The following is a 21,105-nucleotide window of genomic DNA, read 5'->3' on the forward strand; positions in this document are numbered from 1 at the left end:
GGATCTTCTCTTAAGGCTTAACAAGCATAGCTCTCTGAGCCTCTACTTGTATATTATGTCATCCAGCCCTTCACCATTTTGGTGTCCTTCCCCTGGATTTGATTCAGCACATTGATGTCTTTCTTGTATGGGGGACCCCAAAAACTGGACGCAATATGTGGATGAGGTCTCAAGTCTGAATGGTGAGTTGTGATTTGGTTTCCTACATACAGTTCTTTAAGAACAGGCAGTAGGGTTGGGACTATTGTGATTTTTCTCTATTCTCCCTGCAGCTGGGGTGATGTTGGCCTTGGAAGAGCTGCAGGTGGATGTGTGGTTTCTTACCAGTGATTTTTGAATTGTGTCTCAGGGCGATGATCAAAGTTTTTCCTGTTTGAAAAGAAAACCTTTACAAATGAGGAGCTAATTCTCACTCAGAATTCTCAATGTCAGATATCAAACCTAAAAGACACAGATTGCACTAGTGACAACAGAACCTTGCACTTCTATAGTACAGAGTAGATAGATGCTGAGCCATGAAAGTTTCTAGGAATTTTCTTTGTGGTAAGAGAAAGAGACTAGATGGTTTGATTTTCTTCTAGTGGCTTTGAAATCTTTTTTTATATTTCACAGAAACAACAGCTTACAGCATTCTTCATATACCCACAAAATAAAAAAAGACACCAGAACAACTAGAGTTCAACATGAAACACTTCAGCCTCTTCCTCCCTCGCTCCCCCTTTCCCCCCGATGCCTCCAAGACACTGCGTTTTCAATCCTATTTCATCGGTTCATGTTTGCATAGGCTATCATTAGCTTGAGAGGACTCAAGATTTCCTTCTCCTGTGGGGTCACAGGCTGATGCCAGTCCAGCAGGCCTCCAAGGCCTCTCCCATCTCCTTTTCATGGCTTTACAGATTCATGAGTCCTTCACACTTTCTGGAGAGGCTTCTTTGTGACCCGAGAACACAGAGGGACATGTTCCTGAAGCATGGAGGTGCCAAAGGACCTGAGAGAAATGGAAACACATGAGCACAGTCAAATGCTGGAGGACAGAGCTCCATGTCCTACAAATTCCAGGACTCTCTTGGTGCACCATGTGTGAGAGTGCCATGCCTGTCCTCCCTGGGCTCTATCGTGGAGCCATGGCCCCAGCACAAAGATACAAATGAGGGCTGGTCTAGAGGCACAGCCTGCTGGCCTGGGAGAACCTCTACTCTGGCAATAAGACAAGGTGAGCAGGAGAGGAGAGTGACAGCACCACAGAAAGGAGTTCAGCTGAGCCCCCACAAACAAGGAATGAGCACAGGTCTTTCCATTCTCTGCAAGAGAGCTGCTGCAAGCCATCTTCCTCCCCTCCGTGGAGTGATCCTGCTTCCCTCCATAGTATGTGGGAACTCCCATGACCTTTTGGAGCATGTTAGTGCTGACTAGAGCTCCTGAAGTGCTCTGAGTGTTTTACTGAGCTTTCTAACAAGAGTTAGGGAGCAGTGGCATGGGAATAGTCTCCGGAGTCAGGGTGAGTTAGAACTAGGAACATGACAGGGTGGGAGACAGGTACACCAGACTGGCAGGACATCAGGGGACAAACCATGCTGCTGTTTGGAGACCTCTGCAGGAAAAGAGAAGTAGCAGCTCTTGGGAAAGCAAAGAGGAAGAGATCTGTCTATTTTCCAGTAGCCCCAAAACAGATCAGAAAGCCATGCCATGAGCAGAGGATCTTTGGCAGTTGGGTTGCTGGAAAGGTGAGCACTTCTCAGCACAGGACAGCAAGAAGTCAGCTTGACAGAAGAGGAGGTCCTGATGCCAGGAGGACTCCTGAAGTGATGAGAAAGAGCAGCCACACTGCCCAAACTGCCATGGAGAACGTGGCTTCACGTCCCAGCCAGTGCAGGATGGCAAAGAGAGCTTGTAAGGGCTGAACGCTGCCAGTGCGAGAAGGGCTGGAGCCGACGTGGCGTGTCTCAGTGCGAGAAGGGCAGCCAGGAGCCCCCTGGCCACGTACGACCAGTGCGCAGCCCTGGGTGTCCCAGGAGGTGGAAGAGGCTGAAGGACTCCCAGAGCATCTATGAGGACCCAAGCAGGGCCATGGGCATTTATGGGCTGTGGAAAATCCTGTTTGGGGAGAAAAACAACCTACCATTTTATATGGAAAAGAAAGAAACTTCATACAGACCTAACTGGGAGCAAAAAATTTTCCTTTGAAAACAGATTTCTAATTTTTCCATTGAATTTCTAATTATAAGAGGAATACCAAGCTGCCCTCACCCCAGCTGCTTGCTAAGCTCTGAACAGGGTCCTGTCCAGATCCCTGTCCTATCCCTCCTTCCTGGTCTCTGTCTCTCTCTCTTTTCTGTCTGCTGAGGGCAAAACAGGCTGAGGGCAAGATTCAGCTTTGCCTGGGGCAGTGGCTCCCAAAAGCTGCTCTGAACTATGGCTTTGCATCTTACCCTCATTAGCTTAAAGATTCACACATTAACTTTATATGACTAGGTGTAATCTCTCTGCTGTAGTCTGTTGTTTCGCATAGCTTCATTAAGAAATCCATCTCAGTGACATAAAATGCTAGAGTAAGGTGAAAGAAATATTATTTCATGTTTTAAAAGATCTACTTCAATCCATTCTGAATAGCTTTACCTAATCAAGACATATTCCAATTTAAACTTCTGCTGTGAGCTTCCTGAGGATTTCTGCCCATGTTCCCAAGGCAGTAGACTCTTCCAGGAAGAAATCACCTTTCCTGAGAATACTTAGAGCAGGCAGATCTGGTTCTCCCTGCCCAAGGGCTGAAGCACTTTGGCAGTGCTGGGAGTGCAGACTACAGTAACACATGGGGTGCTGCGTAACGATAGGAGCGAGTTACCTGTGAATGCAGCATCACCTCAATATGCTTATATAGATTTGTATCAGCACCAAAGCTCCCCAGTAGAGAAATAAGAGGTGCAGGAGCACAGCCACTGTAGCTGCTATCCATATGAATGCCTATCTTTGCCCTCAGTTGTTCCTCAATAGATGTAGCAGAGGGAGGTGGAAAGCCAAAAGGAATGGCAGTAAACTTGCAAATTTACAAGTGTTTGTAACTTTTAATTAATTTTACATTTTAATAAAGCTGTAACTGTCAGTTGGCAAATGTAAGGAGTGTACAGCAGACTATAAAGCAAATGTAAAAAAAATAGTGTAAGATTACTGAAAGTTATATTCATCTATCCCTTAAGCCCAAGCTGATTCTTTTAAGAGAAGCGGTTCCATGAGTTGCAGTTAAAGCTTTGGAAAAGTCTCAAAAATACGATAGCCTAATGGCTTTGGTAAGTCTTTGTTTGTTTTAGATGTTAATCTAAAGGAAGGACAAGAATTTGAAGAGAATTGGGCAGACCTAGTGATAAGATGGTTTGATTTCAGCAGTATTATTTGAAGTAAGAGCGTAAGTATAGGAGTCTGAGAGAGGGATTAAGAAGAAAGAAGATCTGAAAGAAAGGACAAACTAAGTCCATCTGTTCAGCTGCAACAAGAGAAATGTTGTGCTATGCCCATGACATCGCCTCCATAACTTATCAAAATACAGAAAACTCGTAAGAGTCTCTGCCCTGTGGTTTTGGCCCTGGATCAGGGAGGATGTAAAAAAGCACAGTGAAAATTGTTTTGTTCACCCCCCAGACAATCCAACTCTTATAAAAAACTCCCCAAGTTCTCACAGATGTGACAAACCATGAAGAATTTTGTGGGCACATGAGCAAAAATGCTGTGGAGGAACCTAACTTCCTGGTATGCATGGGAGGAAGTCTTAGACATAGACAACTTTGGAGAACAGCACCGTGGGGGCTCCTGCCCGCCCACAGCCTGATTCAGTGTTACCGTGATGTCTGTTTGAAGTCATGACGAACCAACAGACTATGGTACCCTTACGTTACCGTTAGCTCACAAATATGTAGTTAATGAGTAATAAGTTATCCAGCTCTGAGCTGCAAAGGATGCGTATCGTGCGCATCGTGGCTGTGCGCTGCATGTGTGTGTACGGGCCGCGTGCTTACATGTGGGTTGTGAGCCGCAGGCTCACGTTAGGGTTGTGCATCGAGTCTGCCTGTTGGCAGCGCGGTTGTGCGTTCGTGCTGGGCCCGCGGCCGGCACTGCGTCCGCATCAGTGCCACGTTTGCGTCAGAGCTGTGGATTCGTTTTGGGGCTGCGCGTCCACGTTGCGAGTTCACGTCAGAGCCGTGGACTCGTGCTGGGAGCCACGTGTTTGCACCAGGGCCGCAGGCTCGCGTCGGGGCTGCGCGCCTGTGTTCGTGGTGGGTGTCTGCGCTAGCGTCGGGCGTTACGCGCCCGCGCGTCGGCTGTGGGCTCTCGGCAGCGCCGCCGGTCCGTCAGTGCGGTCGCGCTAGGGCCACGCTGCGTGTTTGCACCGGAGTCGCCTGTTAGTGCCGCGTGTCCGCGTGTCGAGGTCTCCTCTGTCCCGTGTCTCTCAGCGCCGCGTGTCCGTGCGTTCTCATGTGTCCAGGGTCGTGCCGCGTGTCCGTGTATCACCGCCGTGTCTGCCGCGTGTCCGTGCGTGGACGTCCGCGCGCCACCGCCCGCGCGGCGCCGCCCGTGCCGCGGCTGCCCCGAAGCACGCTGGGAGCCCGCGCCGCCCCGCCCCCCGGCCCCGCCCCCCCGGCCCCGCCCCAGCGCCGAGCACGGCGGGGCCTTTGGGTCCTTAACCGCTTTAGCTGCCTGGGGGCCGCCTGACCCGCGCGGCAGCAGCAGCGAGGCTGTCCTCTCCGCGGGCCCTGCTCCCATCGCTGGACGGAGGCGGGCGGCGCGGCGGTGCCGTTCGCCGCTGCCATCTCTCTCTCTCTTTCTTTTCCCCTCCGTCCCGTAGGCAGCGCCCTCCTCTCAGGGAGGCATAGTCGTCCGCGGCGATGCCGGCGCGCGGGGAGGAGCGCGGGTGGGTCCTGCGTGCGGCGTCACGTGAGGGCGCCGGCGGGCGGCGGCGGAGGCAGCGCGCCGCGCGCGGGGGGCGGGAGCGGCGGCTGGAGCGGCCGGGGCAGGCGCGCGCCCGCCCGCCGCCATGGGCAGTGAGTACGGGCCGGGGCGGCGGCCGTGGAGCCGGGGCGAGGGGGGCGCCGCCCGGGCGGGCCGGGCGCCTCCCGCGGGGCTCTGCCCGCGCCGGGGCCGGTCTTTCTGCCGGGCTGAGTTTCCGTCGTTACGGTGCCGCTTCCCGCGGGGCGAGGGGCTTCTTCCAGCAAGGCTCGTTAGAATCGTCCGGGGAGACAGACGGCCGGGCGGAAGGCGGTATATAAACGCGAAAACGCCGTTCCCGCCCTCATTGTAGTTAACCCCATTCGCAGCGCGCCGGGTGCTGAGTGATCTCTGGCTGTCCGTCTTTCTTGGGGCTGGGAATAATGTACAAGTGCTAAAACCCACCCAAAACCCCTACGTTTCAGGATTTTTTTTTTCAGTAGAAGAGCCCACGGTTTTGAGCTTTGGGGCATTTTTAAAGCAGAACTTGCGAAGAGGGATACATCAAAAGTTGAAGTAAATACCGCAGAGTTCTGATCAGGTTAAATGCTGCAGTAATGTGAAGTAGGATTTCTACTTTTTCTTTATTTTAGAGATTCAGTTTTTTCAGATAAAGTACAAGATGTCAGTCTCTGTGGGTACTCTGATGTCAGTATTGCTTTGTTTCTGCATATAACTAGCACAGAATGATACTGGGTCACTTATTTTTAGATGGAATATAATTTAGTTCTCTTCTGGTGATATGTGCAGTGCTGCTCATCATCTAAGATGATGTTAAACCAGCCTTGGGGGGAAAAAAGGAGACAAATCATTATCTGTCATAAAAAACAGTTTTGGCCTGTTCTGATCTGGTTTAAAAAGAGGGTATCAATTTTCAGGCATTGAATTAGGTATTAGTGAAATAGAATTCACTTATCAAGTGTTCTTCTTTACATTTTAATTCTTTTCTCCTGAGGTTACGTAAAATTTTATGCAGTTTATGAATGTGTATCAGTTCATTAATATGTTATTTTTTCTTCTTTTTTTTTTCTTAACAGTTAAATTTTTAGAAGTTATTAAACCATTCTGTGCAGTTTTGCCGGAAATCCAGAAACCAGAAAGGAAGGTGAGCACTACATTATATTTCTATTTTTGTTGGTTCACTGGTAAGAAAATGTGATATTTGAGTCCAAGCTTCACTATAAATATAGACAGTGGGCTCTGCAGTAGGACATACTGCTTTTTAGAGGGAGGGGCAGAGAAATCTATCTTAATATAAAAAACTACTATGATGAATTTCTTACTCTGGTAAGAGAGCTCTGATAAGTTGTTCCAGTGGGTAACTATACAACTTTTTTAAAGTGTCATATTTCTAGGCTAAATTCATTTAGTTTCAGTTTCCTATGATTGCGTCTGTTTTTATATTCTAGAACAGAGTTTTCAGACTTTTTTTTTCCCCTGTGGGTACAACTGTTGTCAATGGCTTTGAGTGCTGGTGGCAGTTCCAGGCTTTGAGCTGGCTTGCCTATTACTTTGTAAAGACTTCTGCTATGATCTAGGAACCACAAATTTAGTTCTTCCTTTCCTATGTAATATTTTCAACTCTTATAGTGGTATGTCTCTTTGGCAAAGTTGGAGAGAGAGTTCAGATAATTACTCCCTGTTTACCTACTGTTGACTGGTTTATTCTGAAATCAATGAACTGACTTTGGTTATACTCTTCTGTCTACTCTGTTAGCCTTAGAACCTCCTCACAGTCCTCTCTGTATCTTCTAGATCAAAATTAATTAATTTCTGTAGATTTCAGTGATACCTGCCCTGTCAAAAATAATTTTTATTTCCAAATTTGAGGCTTAAAAAGACATAAGCAAGAACACACCACCTAGGTTACAAAAGTGGTAGTTAGAATAACAGATGTACCCAATAGTCACCATCATGACTAGTATGAAAATTCCATAAATGCTAAATACTATTTTTTTTTCATTCTTAAAAGAAAAGCATAATTGAGAGCTTTTCACCATAGCGTCTCTTTGAGAGAGTCCCATTATGTTGATGAGACGTTCTGGAAGGTCAGGAATAGTTCATGCCAATAATCATAGTTGAGTATGGTAGATTGAAAGGAAAAGGTACAGCAAAATCTGCTAATTGTTCCTCTTTGGGTCTGATATTTAAGAAGATAGGAATTTATCCCTTGGCTCTTTGCCCCATCTGTCTTTCCTTGTTGACTTCCAGCATCTTTCTCTCTCAGGACAAGTCTCCAAATAAATGATTTCAGTCAGACAAAGGCATCTTCAGAGCAGAAACCTCCAGAGCCAAACCCTATTTGCTACGGTTGGGGTGCACGTGATTTGAGTGGAAGGAACCTTTGTTTCTGCAGCAGTGAACCTTAGTGCAGCCTTCTGGTGCTGGTTTCTGACACGTCTTTGGCTACATCCAGTTATCCCACTATCTCTGGTGAAGTGGATGGGAAGAGGAAGCTAAGACAAATCTATAGATGTTGGTGTTTCTATAATTCTAAGGGCCAGTTGTGGATTTTCTGTTTCTTCCTTCTCTCCTAAAATTCGTCAGAAAGGAGGAGAGGTTTGGTCTGTCTGTGTCCTCCATCAGCAGATGAAGGATGCCAAAGAGGTGCTGGGATTCCTGTCCTTGGTCACTTTCTTTTTCACTATCTAGGTCAGTGTCAGTTGTCAGCCTTGTAGGAATTTGAGATGAAAACATATTTCGGAACATCTTTTTTAGACTGAATAGCCCCTTGACTGTTTTAAATGATGTTGCTTGCTTGTATATAGCCTACTGACTGACCTTGGTCATTCCATATAACTTACCTCTTTATTATCTGTTTTCTTGCAAGGTGTCACCATTAGTAATGGTTTCAGTGGGTTGGTTAAGTCAGGACAAGAAACAGAAATATCAAAATGGGAAAAAGCCCTATTTTCTATGAACTTCTGATGATTGTTGAATGAAGATGAAGTTTTGTTTCAGTTGGGTTCTCACTGAATTCTTTTCCTATTATTTTTGATGACGGAAGTTTTCTGGCACTAAGGAGTGTTAGTTTTGTGTTTTGGTCAAGTTCATTGACAGAAGCAATTGCTACTTTTTGTAGTTACTAATATTGATTCATATTTGTCTTGTATGCGTGGGCTTTCTTAAGAAATGGAACAGACTGTTCAGAACAACAAGAAGATGGTGCTTAAGTCACTTGATTATCACAGATTGTGAGAAAAATGTTAAAGGAATAAAGTATCCAATTGGATCTGATCAGATGATGAACTGTACTGTCTCTGTGCTCATTATTGTTTGTGGCTGAAGAATCTTGATCCCCATTTATATTTTGCTGTTCCTGGCATATGGCTCCAAGGGACTGTTGAATGAAGTGTGATTTGGGCGATACAGAATTTTGCTAATGCTTATGTTTACCGTAGTTAGAGGCAGAGCGCCTGTAGAGCCTAAGAGCCTGACACCCCAGAAGCTAAGGTTAGGTGTTGTGCTGCAGAGTTAATTCTGTTTGGTATTTTTTTGTATTTAAAAGTCTATACTTAAAATCTGAAGTATAGAATTCTGCGAGCACTTGGTAAAGTGGATTAGTGCTATGTAAAACCTAACATAAGATACAGTTTGGGTTTACTTGCTGCTGCCATTATCATTATTTTTTTTAATTTCATACTGTAAGTATTTTTGTGATCTGACCTCTTTTAAAAGAGTGAGGCTGTATCAGTAAATAAATGAAATTACTGGAATATTTTTTTTCTAAGTACATGCTTTTAATTATAATGATAGAAACTATTTTTTTTCCTGGGACTTCTTAAGAATTTGCACTGCTGCATCAGTTCATATCTTGTCTTCTGAGAGTGTTCAGGACCCCTCGTATGAAATGAGGCACTCATCTTTTTTTTCCTTGTTACTTCTCTACAGGCAGATTCAGTGGCTGGAGGCAGAAAGCTAGTACTGCTGCTGTCTCTATCTTACATGTTAGTTCAAGTCACATTTTAATATCTGCTGCGCTCTTGGCTACGGTGAACACACTTTTCCCAGTGTATGGGATAACCCTGTAGAGAAGAGAGTGTGAACTTGAACGTAACACTGGAGCTTAGCTATCTTGGTCTGTTCAAGTGTGTTTTCTTCTGTCTCAGGATTTGAGTAATCTCATTAGAAAATAAATTTCTGTTCTTGCACTTGAAACTAGTTACAGTATTCTGCCTTAACTGTTCTGACCCTGACATTTTCTTCCATATATTAGTGACTGTCAGAACAATGATATCAGTCTTTTAAAAGTAATACATGATACACATAGCTAGAAATATTTTGGAAGAAAAATGTCTAAAAATTACTTTATGGTTTGTGTCCATGAACATCATAGTGAATTTAAGCTTCCTCTTAACTTCATTCTAAGTATTTCAAATTATTATTCAAAACTTACGTTTTTTTCTGGTTCTTTTATCACTTGCCTACACTGCAGTTAAATCTCTTTCAAAACTTTATAACACTTTAGTCTAATAACTTCCAGCATTACAAAGTAATGCTTCCAGTCTGTTGAAACCAAGAGTTAAAATCACTGAAGATAAGATTTTTTTATTATTATTTTTTGTTTTGAATTAAACTTTCAAGTTTGCTCTGGTATATCTTATTTGTAGCTCATGCTGGTATTTTTCTGTATATACCCGCTTTGTTAGATTATTATAGATAAAATTATGTTTTACTAACTCAATGTTCGGTGTACTGCTAGATCCCCTTTAAGTTTTATTTGACTACACAAAAGCCCCATGAGTCTTTGTCTGTACAAAATCTGAAAGTCTTATTAAAAATAACTTCTAAAGAGAAATGATGGTTTCTGGTTTAGTATCTTCAGCTTTAATTCTGAATGGTGTAACATTTAGTACTAATGTAATAGTGGGGTGAAAGTTACAGAGACAATGAACACATTAACTGCTATCTACATTCTGGTCCTTAGATCCAGTTCAGAGAGAAGGTACTATGGACAGCTATAACACTCTTCATTTTCTTAGTATGCTGCCAGGTAGGTACTGATATTTTTTGTGTTACAGAAAGGCTACAATTTCTGCATATAAAACATGCAAGTATATGTGTATAAAATACGCTCTGTGTATATAAATATTTGCCAAAAATCTGGTTTTATGTTGACCTAACAGTTTCAGTTATATAGTGTTAGCAGTGGCAAGTTTGAAAATGAAGTAGAAGCAAGTGACTTTACTTGTTTCCTCTTGAAACAAGCTCTTATTTTGTGAAGATTGCAGGAAGATGTTTTTCTCGAGTATTTAGGCTGACATTTAGAACTTAGTCTTTGTGAAGGTACTGACAAATATGTTAGCTAAAAGCCCCCAAAATACAGATCTTTGTAAACATTTCCATAATCTTTATTACTCATAGTTCCAAGAGTTCCTAGAACCTGTACTTGGGCTATAAGTGGATAGTATTGTTTTTTTTAAAGATTACTTAAATATTGCACAAAATTAATATCCACGTATTACTTGATTTTTTAAAAAAGATTTAGTCCTCTTAGATCATTTAAAATTAACCTTGCATCTCCAGAATCAGCCTTTTAGTTTATCAACTTGAATTTGTACTTTATAGTCAGAATCTGGAGCAGTAGTTTAAGAATTTTGATTTTTACAATAGTGAATGGCTATTGAAAGGCTAAAAAAGCAGCTCTTGTATGTATCTGTTTTTCTGTATCTAGAGATAGAGGTGTTTTTTCTGTGTTTCCTAGCTGCTAGGTATAAGCATATTTAAGACTTTGAATCTATATGAAAGATTGTAGTAGGTGAATAGGAAATCAGATAGTGCAGATGAGTGCAATAATTTAGAAATACATTTCAGATTTTGGATTGCCTCCCCTCCCAGTATGCTCTTTTTCTAATTAAGAAGAGCTTAGAAGCTTAGAGAGATAACATACATTGAAGTTTATGCTATAACTTTAATTTGTATTGAAAAGAAATGTTTAGGACTATTAAAAATTAATACTTCTTTATTTTCTTAAAAATGCTTTGTTATTCTTTGCTTTATTTTTGTAAAACTCAGAATTACTACAAAAATGTTAGTGAAATAGGTAATGGTTATTATATAAAATTTTTAGGGTCTTAGTAATTTGTGATATCTAACCTATGTATTTTATACTTTTTCTATTTTCTTTAGGGGATTGTATTACTCCCTACCTGCATCTGACAGGCATTCACATCTTCACCTTTAGTAATCTGGCTAATGCACTTTGAATCCCTTTTGTAGAGATATCTGCTTTTTTCCTTAGAAGACTCTTAGGTTCCATAGTTTAGACCTCTGAGTCATACCTCAGTTGGAGGATTAAAATAAATGGTGTCAGTATCTATGTTAGCGTATATTCTGGTTTAATTAAAAAAAAGAAAAAAGGAAAACGTGGAATAAATTATCCTAAACAGTGTAACAGTTGAGTCGTTACAGGTTAAGGTTCTTGGATTAAGACAAGCTGTCTTTGTATGTATGCTTAATACCTCTGTGTGCTTGAACAGATACCTTTGTTTGGAATCATGTCATCAGACTCTGCAGATCCTTTCTATTGGATGCGAGTCATTCTTGCGTCAAACAGAGGTTAGTAGATCAGTTCTGTCGACTGTTTTGTATGAGCATAAACAGACTGGAATAAAAATTGTTGGCTGTTAATTAATCTTGAAGTATTAAGTGTCATACACCCAGGTGTCTTGTTGAAACACTACGAAGTGCTTAATACAGATGTAATGATTTGTATTCAGAAATGATACCTAGGAGTACTTTGTCTCAGGTCCCTTTGACATGTAAATGATTCTTTTTGATTCATCAGCTTTAGGGCTGATTCTGTTTCAAACTGTAGAGCCATCTTTTTCTGATTAATATGTGCAGCATTGTCTTCCTCTCACCCCGTTTGACGAACAGTATTAGTGTACACTATGAGAGCCTCGACTAGAAAACACCTTACACTTGCAAGTCAGTTATGCCTCACCGTATTTTGGTAATGTTTGGATGAGTAATTTTACAGGTAGGAAAGCTAAGGGCAGAGATATTTGGTCTTACAGTTTACCTTTAGTGAAGTCAAATTAACTTATTTTAAAATAGACAACTGGACCCCAATCAAATGTATAATAACTTTTGTACTACTTCTAGAAGTCTAAAACTAAGGTGGGTGACCTAGTGTGAGTGACTTTAAATGAGAATGCTGACTTCATCTGTGTCTTAGAAAATTGTTTGGAGTCAGTGGCAGCCTCTAATGTGAACGTACAAATTATTTAGGAATGTCAGAATGGATCATACTGCTGAAGTTATGTATTCAGGTAAATAATTTAGCTGTTTCAAACTTTATTGCAGAATTTGTTTATAAAAATTCTGTGTCTCAGTAGTAGCATGTGATACTGAACGCGTTGTCCATTATGCACCCAGAATAAGGATAGTGGCCAAGAAAAGACTAGAAAAGCTGTGAAGACAACAAAAAAGGGGAGTGGGAAAGTTAATTTGCACCTAAATCAACTAAGTAGATGTGAAATGAAGACTAATGTTTTTGATAGCCTCGTTTTCTTGCTTGTTGGAAAAGGAGATTTCCTTGAGAGAGGACATATTTGATTCTGTACTGAGCAGTATGTAGACTCTAAGATTCAAGTATGAAAGAACTAGAATATGATTGTGACTTTAATGTTTTCTCATTTTATACATTCTGTGATAAGAAAAAAAAATCAATGCAATTATACTTAAAAAAAAAAAAAAAAAAAAAAAAAAAAAACTTTAAATGAGGAATTGATAGTTAAAAGGAAGTGGAAAGAAGACTCCAGAGAGGAGAGGAGGTGCTTGAAAACACTGAACTTTAAGTTCAGATTACTTATGAAAGGCTCTTCAGAAAATTAAAGTATTGTGGGGTAAGAGGGAAGATCTGCTAATGGATTAAAAGCTGTTGAAAGGATACAAAGAAATGTCTGTATAAATCCATAGGATGCCACAAATTGAATATTGCATGCAGTTCTAATCTACCATCCCACGAAGGACATAGTGGATCTAGAAAACACTCAGGAAAAGACAACAGGGCAGATCTAAGGTAGGAGTTAATGTATAGAAAGAGATCCTAAATAAATAAGGTTTCTTCATCATATAATGTGTTATGTCCCAAATGTCTTTGAAATCTTGATCTCTGGAAACAAAGTAAATAGGGAATGGATAACCACTTTTTCTCATAGTTGTAATGAGGAATGGGCAGCCAATGTGATTATTAAGTAGTGGATCTAACACAGAGTAGTTACAGAAGTCGCAAGATGCAGCTTCTGAGTGAATTACTGATATATGGGGAAGAAACACAGAATGATACTTTCTCCAAAGAAGGGGCTCTGTTCGGAGATGACCTGTGAGGATATATAAGTTTCTAGTCTGGTCAGCTGTGAATAGCCTTTTTCTACTCCTTGATCTTCTACGTGACCCTTAAGGCCTTGCTTCCCATGTCACTAATTCTCCAGTGTGCAGTGGCTAAATACCTTTTGTTAATAATTTTGCTAATTTTATGATAGATCACAATTACTCTACAAGAAAGAGCAGACTTATGCTTAAATGTTCAGAGTTCAAAATAATTGTAAGCTGATTCTCATCTTAATCTTCCTGGTGAGTATTGCAACTTAGATAATATGTATTTTTTCTGAAGTTAAGTCTCTTGAGTGACCATATAAAAGATAGGCCAAATCAAATTACTTTTAAACTAATTTAATATTAAATTTTTAAAAGTGTCTTCACACAAGCTTTTTTTTCTTTAGATTTAAAATTCCAGCTTGGGAAATGTTGGAAAGATTGTTTACTTGCTAGTTTAGTATCTTAACTTTCATATAAGATTTTCAGTATTTTGTTTTTCTAAGGTTGTAACATCTTCAGGTAGAAGAGATTTTTCTCTAATTTGCTGAAGGATAAATTAAGTTTTGAAAGTGATCTTTTTTGTAACATTGTTGCACTAAAAAAATAGAGGAATGTTTCTGTATTAAGGTGAGTGTATTTTATTCAGGCAAAAGATGAGCTTTTTTCCCCTGGTTTTAATTGCTTTGGGTAGATTCAGGTTTGCTTCCATAAGATTTTATAATATAACTGCAGAAGATACCAGTACGTGAGGAAGATCTTGCTGGGAATATATCTGAACTATAGTACTGGGTGATGGTGTTATAGCTGTGACAGTCTGTTGTGGATGCAAGAAAAATGAAATCTGCTCTGTTTTTTGTTATACCAGGTGAAGTATGTGGGGAAGAAATAGACCGATTTTCTTGTACATGAGCATGTACTGCAGAAGTAGTGTTTTATGAAGTTGTACCTTCCTGACTTAAGTTTATATATCATTGGAAAGTTGACACCTAGATGACGTTATGTCAGTGAGTGAGATGGCAGAGTAGAGCATCTTAATGACATGCTGCTTTTTTTTTCTTGGTTATGGATTGATTCAATCCCAAACTCCTGTGTTTTTAACTAGAGGCAGTAATTCTGAGAGTGGCGTATCAACTACTGTGGATCTGCAACATCTTTCATGTGGTCTTCACAACTAAACTTTTTGAAAATGTGATGATTGCAATTGAAGTGGTGACAGAATAGACAGCCAGTGAGAAGGCTTTTTTCAGTGAAAGATTCTTTGATGATATATCAAAAAGCTAGCTATGTAACTGGCTTAACTTCAACATGCATCAAACTTGAGCGTTAGCACAGTTTCAGAAAATGTTTAAAGTGAAAAGCTATATATATTTCTCATGCTGCCTTCAAAATTACAGATTTTAACATAGTACCCTTTGTGTGAGGAGAGGATTTTCTTTTTTTTTTTTCATTATCCCAGTATTTGAGTATACGTGTTTGAAGTGTTATGAAGAATGTTCTCTGTAGGTCAGAAACCTTTCAACAGGCCTAATATCCTCAATGTGTAATCTCTTAGGAGAGATTCTTGAATTGCAATTGTATTAACTTTTCTTCCTGTTCAGGTACATTGATGGAATTAGGTATTTCACCAATTGTGACATCTGGTTTGATAATGCAGCTGTTAGCTGGAGCAAAAATCATTGAAGTTGGTGATACTCCAAAAGACAGAGCCTTGTTCAATGGAGCCCAAAAATGTAAGCACTGTTCTGGTTAAAATTAAAAAGCATGTCTTTATTCTTGGGAAAGCAGCCTGCTGAAGTAAAGTACTAGATGTGAGATTTCTTAGTAGGTGAATTCAGATGGTATTTTTAACAGATTTGCTTTCTCTCTTGTTTTAGTGTTTGGGATGATTATTACCATTGGGCAAGCCATTGTGTATGTTATGACTGGAATGTATGGAGATCCTGCTGAAATGGGCGCTGGAATTTGTCTTCTTATTATAATTCAGGTTAGTAATGTGCTATTTTGTGTGTAAATGGGACTGGTTAGCTACAGGATAGCTGGAAGGGGGAAAAAACGTGTATCTTTCCATATATTTATTTGCTTATTTTTAATTCTATAAAGTATCATCCTTTCTATCTATTTATAAATCTATATGAGAAGTTAAAAATTTTCCATCAAGGAGGAGAAAGTTGGGATATTCAGTATCAAAAATGTTTCAGATAGGAGTGAGTAGTTAATTCCTGTATTTGGAATCAATAGACTTTGAAAGTGCTTGCTAATATTAAGTACAACAGAGGACTTCTGATTAAAGGATGCAGATGCAGCTTTGAGACACTATCCTGTAGGGCAAAGCAGTAAATGCACAAACTTAGCTAGTGCTTTTTTAAAAAAAGTGTTAAACTGTTTGTTTGCTGGTATCAGCGTTGGAGTCACAGAAATTATTGCAAAGTGAGATGTAGGCATGTGTATGTGAGAGCAAAAGGTACTCTCTAATGATACTTAGATTAAATGCTTAGTGGTCAGTCTCTCCAATATGAAGAAAACACTGAAGAGAATTAATTCTTGACTTGATTTATTCTTGTTTCTGCTCAGTTTTGTTTCTTTTGCCACAGCTGTTTGTTGCTGGTTTGATTGTGCTGCTCTTAGATGAGTTGCTACAGAAAGGTTACGGCTTGGGATCTGGTATTTCCCTGTTTATTGCTACCAATATCTGTGAAACCATTGTCTGGAAGGCTTTTAGTCCCACTACCATTAACACTGGCAGAGGTACATGTGCTATTACAATTAGTTACAACATACTTCGGTGGATGTGTACTACACATAAAGTTTATCAAATATTTATCAGATGCTTATCAAAAAAGATGTTTTAATGCATGACAATTAGCCTTTAAAATCAGTTGTCTAATATTGAAGGTGGAAATTTTGTCTGACTTAATCTTCAGGTAGTTATTCTATTAATAACTTGTACATTTGATTTGATTTGCAGTAGTTAAAATGGGAACAGTAGCCCCTTGACTGAAAATTTTTGCAATTCCATCTTATTTTAGCCATAATTTAGAAACAGAAAAACTGGTAGATCCTGTTTGTTTAGGAGAGTTGTTCATGATCCAACTGTTGTCTATGGCTACAGAATACTTATAGTTAGTGCCTCCAAGTTACTCTAAGCCTATTTGATATGTCAGAGAGTGCCATCTGTCCATTTCCCAGCCATCCTTTAACAATATGTGGTTGTTTTGAGACCATGGACATACCAAATTAAGATACAAGCTGTACTTGCATCAAAGGGTTTAATCGTTAATTCGTATAATGCATATTTTTGAAATCCTGAGCCCTGCTTTTTCCTTTGCTTTAATTTTCATCTTTCAATTCTAGCACTTCTGTTTATTGTGCTTTATTACATTTTTATAGGTACTTTTCTTCTCTATTATTTTTCCTTTTTGTTTTTTCCCCATACCCCTAGAAAATAAAACAAGTATATTTTTCCATGTGTGTGAGAATCCTATTTTTTATCAGTTATAATGTTTGATAAATGATTCTAAAGTCTACAAACTAAATGCTAATTTATACAGAAAAGACTTCTAGGTTATGATGTATTTGTTGTAATAGGATTTCTGTCGTATTATATCTGAATATGTATGCATTTAATTTTTAAAACTGTAAATTAAAGCCAGATATTTAAACTAAAAAAGAATCATAGCTTCCTTCTGGAAGTCTTAAATTTCTTTTACTTTCGTTGCTCTATGCAGGAACGGAGTTTGAGGGTGCTGTGATTGCATTGTTCCATCTTCTGGCTACACGAACTGACAAAGTCCGTGCTTTGCGGGAGGCCTTTTACCGACAGAATTTGCCCAATCTCATGAATCTGATTGCTACAGTATTTGTGTTTGCAGTAGTTATATATTTCCAGGTAAAATAAAAAATTCCTCATTGCAGGTCTGCAGTTGGTCATGAAGAAGTGCATGGACTCTAGACACTGCGTTCATTGAGCGAAAAATTATTGCAAAAGTTAAACTAGAATAACTGAAATATCCTAACTTTGAGTGAGGAACTTTCTTCATTCATTTTTTTTCTTCCGATACTGTTACTTCAGGAACATAACTCTGTGACAGTACAGTTGTTAAATTTTATAACCAGAAGGAATTTTACGCATGAAGTGATGTATTCTCACAGGAGCGTTCTGTTCAGGGAAACACCCACTATGAGTCTCTTTATTAAAACCGGATTCTGAGACTGCAGTGCATTTCTTACACAAATAATATACTTAATTTTCATAGCTAAGTTAAAAGAATACTTTCAGACAGAGCTAGAAAACCTTGCTTCTTTGGGTATCGTGTTCTCTGTATCATGTTTGCATGATACAGATTTGTTCTAGAGAATGACAATGTCATTAATGCATAGGTTTTTCCCTATTTTTTTTTCTCTAAATATTCAGGCCTTTGTTTTTAAATTTGAGCATATGTTAAAAATAGATGCTAAAGGAGATCCATATGGAGCCTTTTTTTTTTTTTTTTTTTAATGTCATTTCTTTCCGAGCTGTTTGGACAAAAAAATCAGAATTCTGTTTTTCAAATGAGGCTTTTCTTGGGCCTACTCAGATAGAAATCTAACCTGTAAAACAGAAGGCTGGGCTTACAAATACTGAAATCTGCTGATATGGACTAGTTAAGTCATTAAAGGTTTTTATCAAGCCCTGAAATACAAAGTAAATGTATTTGAGAGGAATACCATTAAGCAGATGAGAGATGATGTTTATATGAGAAGAATGTAATACAACCAAGCAGTTAACACTTACAAATCAGTAAAATTTGTAATTCTGATTGTAGCAGAAGGTCTTTGGGATTTACTGTTCCATACCTTGCACTCCTTACTTATTAGCAAAAAATGTCTTCAGGAATAGCTTTTAAGTATGCTAGGAGAACCTTCTATTTTAGAAATTAACTTGGTGCATTTGTGTTCTTTCCCTTAGGGATTTCGTGTTGATTTACCTATCAAGTCTGCACGATATCGAGGACAATACAGTAGCTATCCCATCAAGCTCTTTTATACCTCCAACATTCCCATCATTCTGCAGTCTGCCTTAGTTTCGAACCTCTATGTTATTTCCCAGATGTTGTCTGTTCGTTTTAGTGGCAACTTCTTGGTGAACTTATTAGGACAGTGGGCAGTAAGTATTTTACTACTTCACATATATAAAAGTGTGTGTGTGTGTGTGTATATATATATATATATATATATATATATATATATATTTGTATACGACTATGTTGTAAAACTTTGATATTTCAGCAGTAGAAAACTGAAATACTTTAACACTTTTATGTAAATGCTGTTTTAAACATTGCAGAGGAATTTCTCCATGAATATAGGATAGAAATGTGAGACATCTGTGAAAAATAATTAATTGTCTTTTTCTTCCTCTTTCATAGGATGTCAGTGGTGGTGGCCCTGCTCGGTCTTACCCTGTTGGTGGCCTCTGCTACTATTTGTCCCCTCCAGAATCCATGGGTGCAATATTTGAGGATCCTGTCCATGTAATAGTTTACATAATTTTTATGTTGGGATCCTGCGCATTCTTCTCAAAAACTTGGATTGAGGTGTCTGGATCATCAGCAAAAGATGTAGGTGTTCTGGTGAATGTGCCTAATTATTATGTTTCTAGATGTTGCCTCTAGCTTAGAACTGACTAGTTTTTAACTCATCACAATTATTATTCTGACTAAATATCAGCTGGTTATGAAACACTGCAGTAGTTTCATAAAATTTTGTTTCTCTAGGTTGCCAAGCAACTCAAAGAACAACAAATGGTGATGAGAGGCCACAGGGATACCTCAATGGTTCATGAGCTTAACAGGTAGGAAAACTCTGGCATCCAACAGTGCTGCTGCACTAGGTGGTTAAGTGTTGGATTGGGGAGGTGTCAGCTACGGCAGATACTCTCTGAAAAACTGGAGTCTTGTTTCTACTGAAAATCTCAAGTTTTTTCCCATTTAACTGTCTTCTTTCCTGGTAAGGTTGAAAGATATTTATAGCAGTAATAGATTATCTTACAGTGTCTTTTGTTTAAGCAGAAGATAATGCAGAAATTTGGGATGAATCTCTTCCGTGTTTGTAAAAGGAAGATACCTTGATTTTTACAGGTGCTTAATTTACTATTGCTGAACTAAGAAGACACTACAATAGTGGTATTTTCTGCCATGTGTAAAGTCTGCAGATCTATATGGAATGGCAGATTTATCCCTACATTTATATAGCATTCAGTGTCAAAGCAGTTCTTGGTCCTATGGAGGTTATATACCATGCATTTATGCAAAATTGCTATACTATTAATTTTAAAAAAAGTTGCCAATGTTTAATGATCCACATAGCTTTTCTATCAGTGAATATTTATTTTAGTTTCTACTTTGTGTGCGTAGAGTTCAGAAGATTGTAAGAGTTTGGCAGAGTTGCACCTGTAGCTCAGTAGCTCTCTAAATACTCTGGCTGTTTTTTTATTTATTTATTTTTCAGTAGTAGATGTATCGCTAGGCCCTCGGATGAAAAGGGATGATTATGAATACGTTTTTTGTTACAGGTATATCCCTACAGCAGCTGCATTTGGTGGTTTGTGCATTGGTGCCCTTTCAGTATTAGCTGACTTCCTTGGAGCCATTGGGTCAGGCACTGGCATTCTGCTTGCAGTCACCATTATCTATCAGTATTTTGAAATATTTGTAAAAGAACAGGCTGAAGTTGGAGGAGTAGGTGCACTATTTTTCTAGATGTCCAAATATTTCATGGTTTGTGTGAAAGGGAAAGTATTTTGACAACATGCATCATTTAGTCCAATAATGCTATCTTCTTTTTACTTGTTTTAAAGTGCTACATTTCCCATTATTATAATGGGCATTGAGCAATGCCTGTGTGCAGCATCAGTACCAGCTGCCTTAAGAGTAAAGTTTACATTATCTTGTTTATCTAGTGTTGCCTGTAATGCTGGAAACCAATTCATCTACCTTGCTGTTCAGACACTACAATGAGATGGTAAAATGTATCAGTTTGCTATTGATAAACATTTTTGCTGACAGCATTAAAATGTTAAATTTATTTCCCTGTTCTTAGTAGGAAAAAAAATCTGAGTTCAGATTGCCACACACCAGTATTCTTGACAGAATTTGTAGCTTGTATTTTACGTATTTTTTTTTATACTTTTTTAACTTGCATTTCCCCATCGTTGAACTCGGCACTCCTTATTCCTTTGCAGTATTTTCACTTAGGCCCCTTTCTCTTAGTACTGAGGGTGGACAAACAGACATTTTACCCCAGACTGATACTTCTCTCACCTATGAGCTGGTTCTGTGGTGGGTTGCTGCATTGCAAGGCCCAGAGCACTTCAGTTTCTTGCCTTGGGCTTCCTGTGTGGCAGCAGTAGCCGCTGTCACACTATCAAGTCAGCCCAGTAGTTTTGTTTTAAATATGTACTTGTGGTAACTGTGCCACCGAAACTTCATGTCCACTTTGCTTCTGTGATTCTAAGGAACAAGGGCAGATTCCTAAAGCAGTGTTCATAGAAGGGAAAGTGGGAGGGAACGCACGGTTCCTGCTGAAAATTTATTTATGTTGCCGCAGTTTGTCAGCGGCAGTGTAACAAGTGTAAACATTAGACAATAAACTTATTTAAATAAGCTCTGTCCTGTGTCTTATCTGTGCAGGATACAATTCATATGTAGTTTCTGATTAACATGCTTTGACAATGAATTAGGAGTGCAAGGCTCTCTTTGTGTTTCTCCTTCCTCTTTCTAGAACATAGTTCTGATAGGCTTTTAGCAGCCCTAATAAGTTTTCTCCCAT

The 21,105-nt window shown here is 39.5% G+C and overlaps 1 protein-coding gene across 4 annotated transcripts; it reads left to right on the forward strand.

The window, feature by feature from the left end:
• Nucleotides 1-4,881: 4,881 nt before the first annotated feature.
• SEC61A2 (SEC61 translocon subunit alpha 2) lies at nt 4,882-20,939 on the forward strand. 4 transcript variants are annotated; one of them, XM_062580780.1, is made up of 12 exons: nt 4,882-4,900; nt 6,012-6,079; nt 9,902-9,967; nt 11,454-11,532; nt 14,898-15,029; nt 15,174-15,283; nt 15,891-16,044; nt 17,025-17,185; nt 18,245-18,442; nt 18,705-18,896; nt 19,053-19,129; nt 19,850-20,939. In XM_062580780.1, the coding sequence occupies exons 4-12, from the start codon at nt 11,472-11,474 to the stop codon at nt 20,034-20,036; spliced, it is 1,272 nt and encodes a 423-aa protein (XP_062436764.1). In that variant the 5' UTR covers nt 4,882-4,900; nt 6,012-6,079; nt 9,902-9,967; nt 11,454-11,471; the 3' UTR covers nt 20,037-20,939. The 4 variants fall into 4 exon arrangements, with proteins under 4 accessions (XP_062436764.1, XP_062436743.1, XP_062436772.1 ...); XM_062580759.1 differs by lacking the exon at nt 4,882-4,900 and adding an exon at nt 4,974-5,030; XM_062580788.1 differs by lacking the exon at nt 4,882-4,900 and adding an exon at nt 5,184-5,247.
• Nucleotides 20,940-21,105: the final 166 nt, after the last annotated feature.

Source organism: Rhea pennata, chromosome 1, assembly GCF_028389875.1.
Source record: "Rhea pennata isolate bPtePen1 chromosome 1, bPtePen1.pri, whole genome shotgun sequence".
Classification (NCBI taxonomy): domain Eukaryota; kingdom Metazoa; phylum Chordata; class Aves; order Rheiformes; family Rheidae; genus Rhea; species Rhea pennata.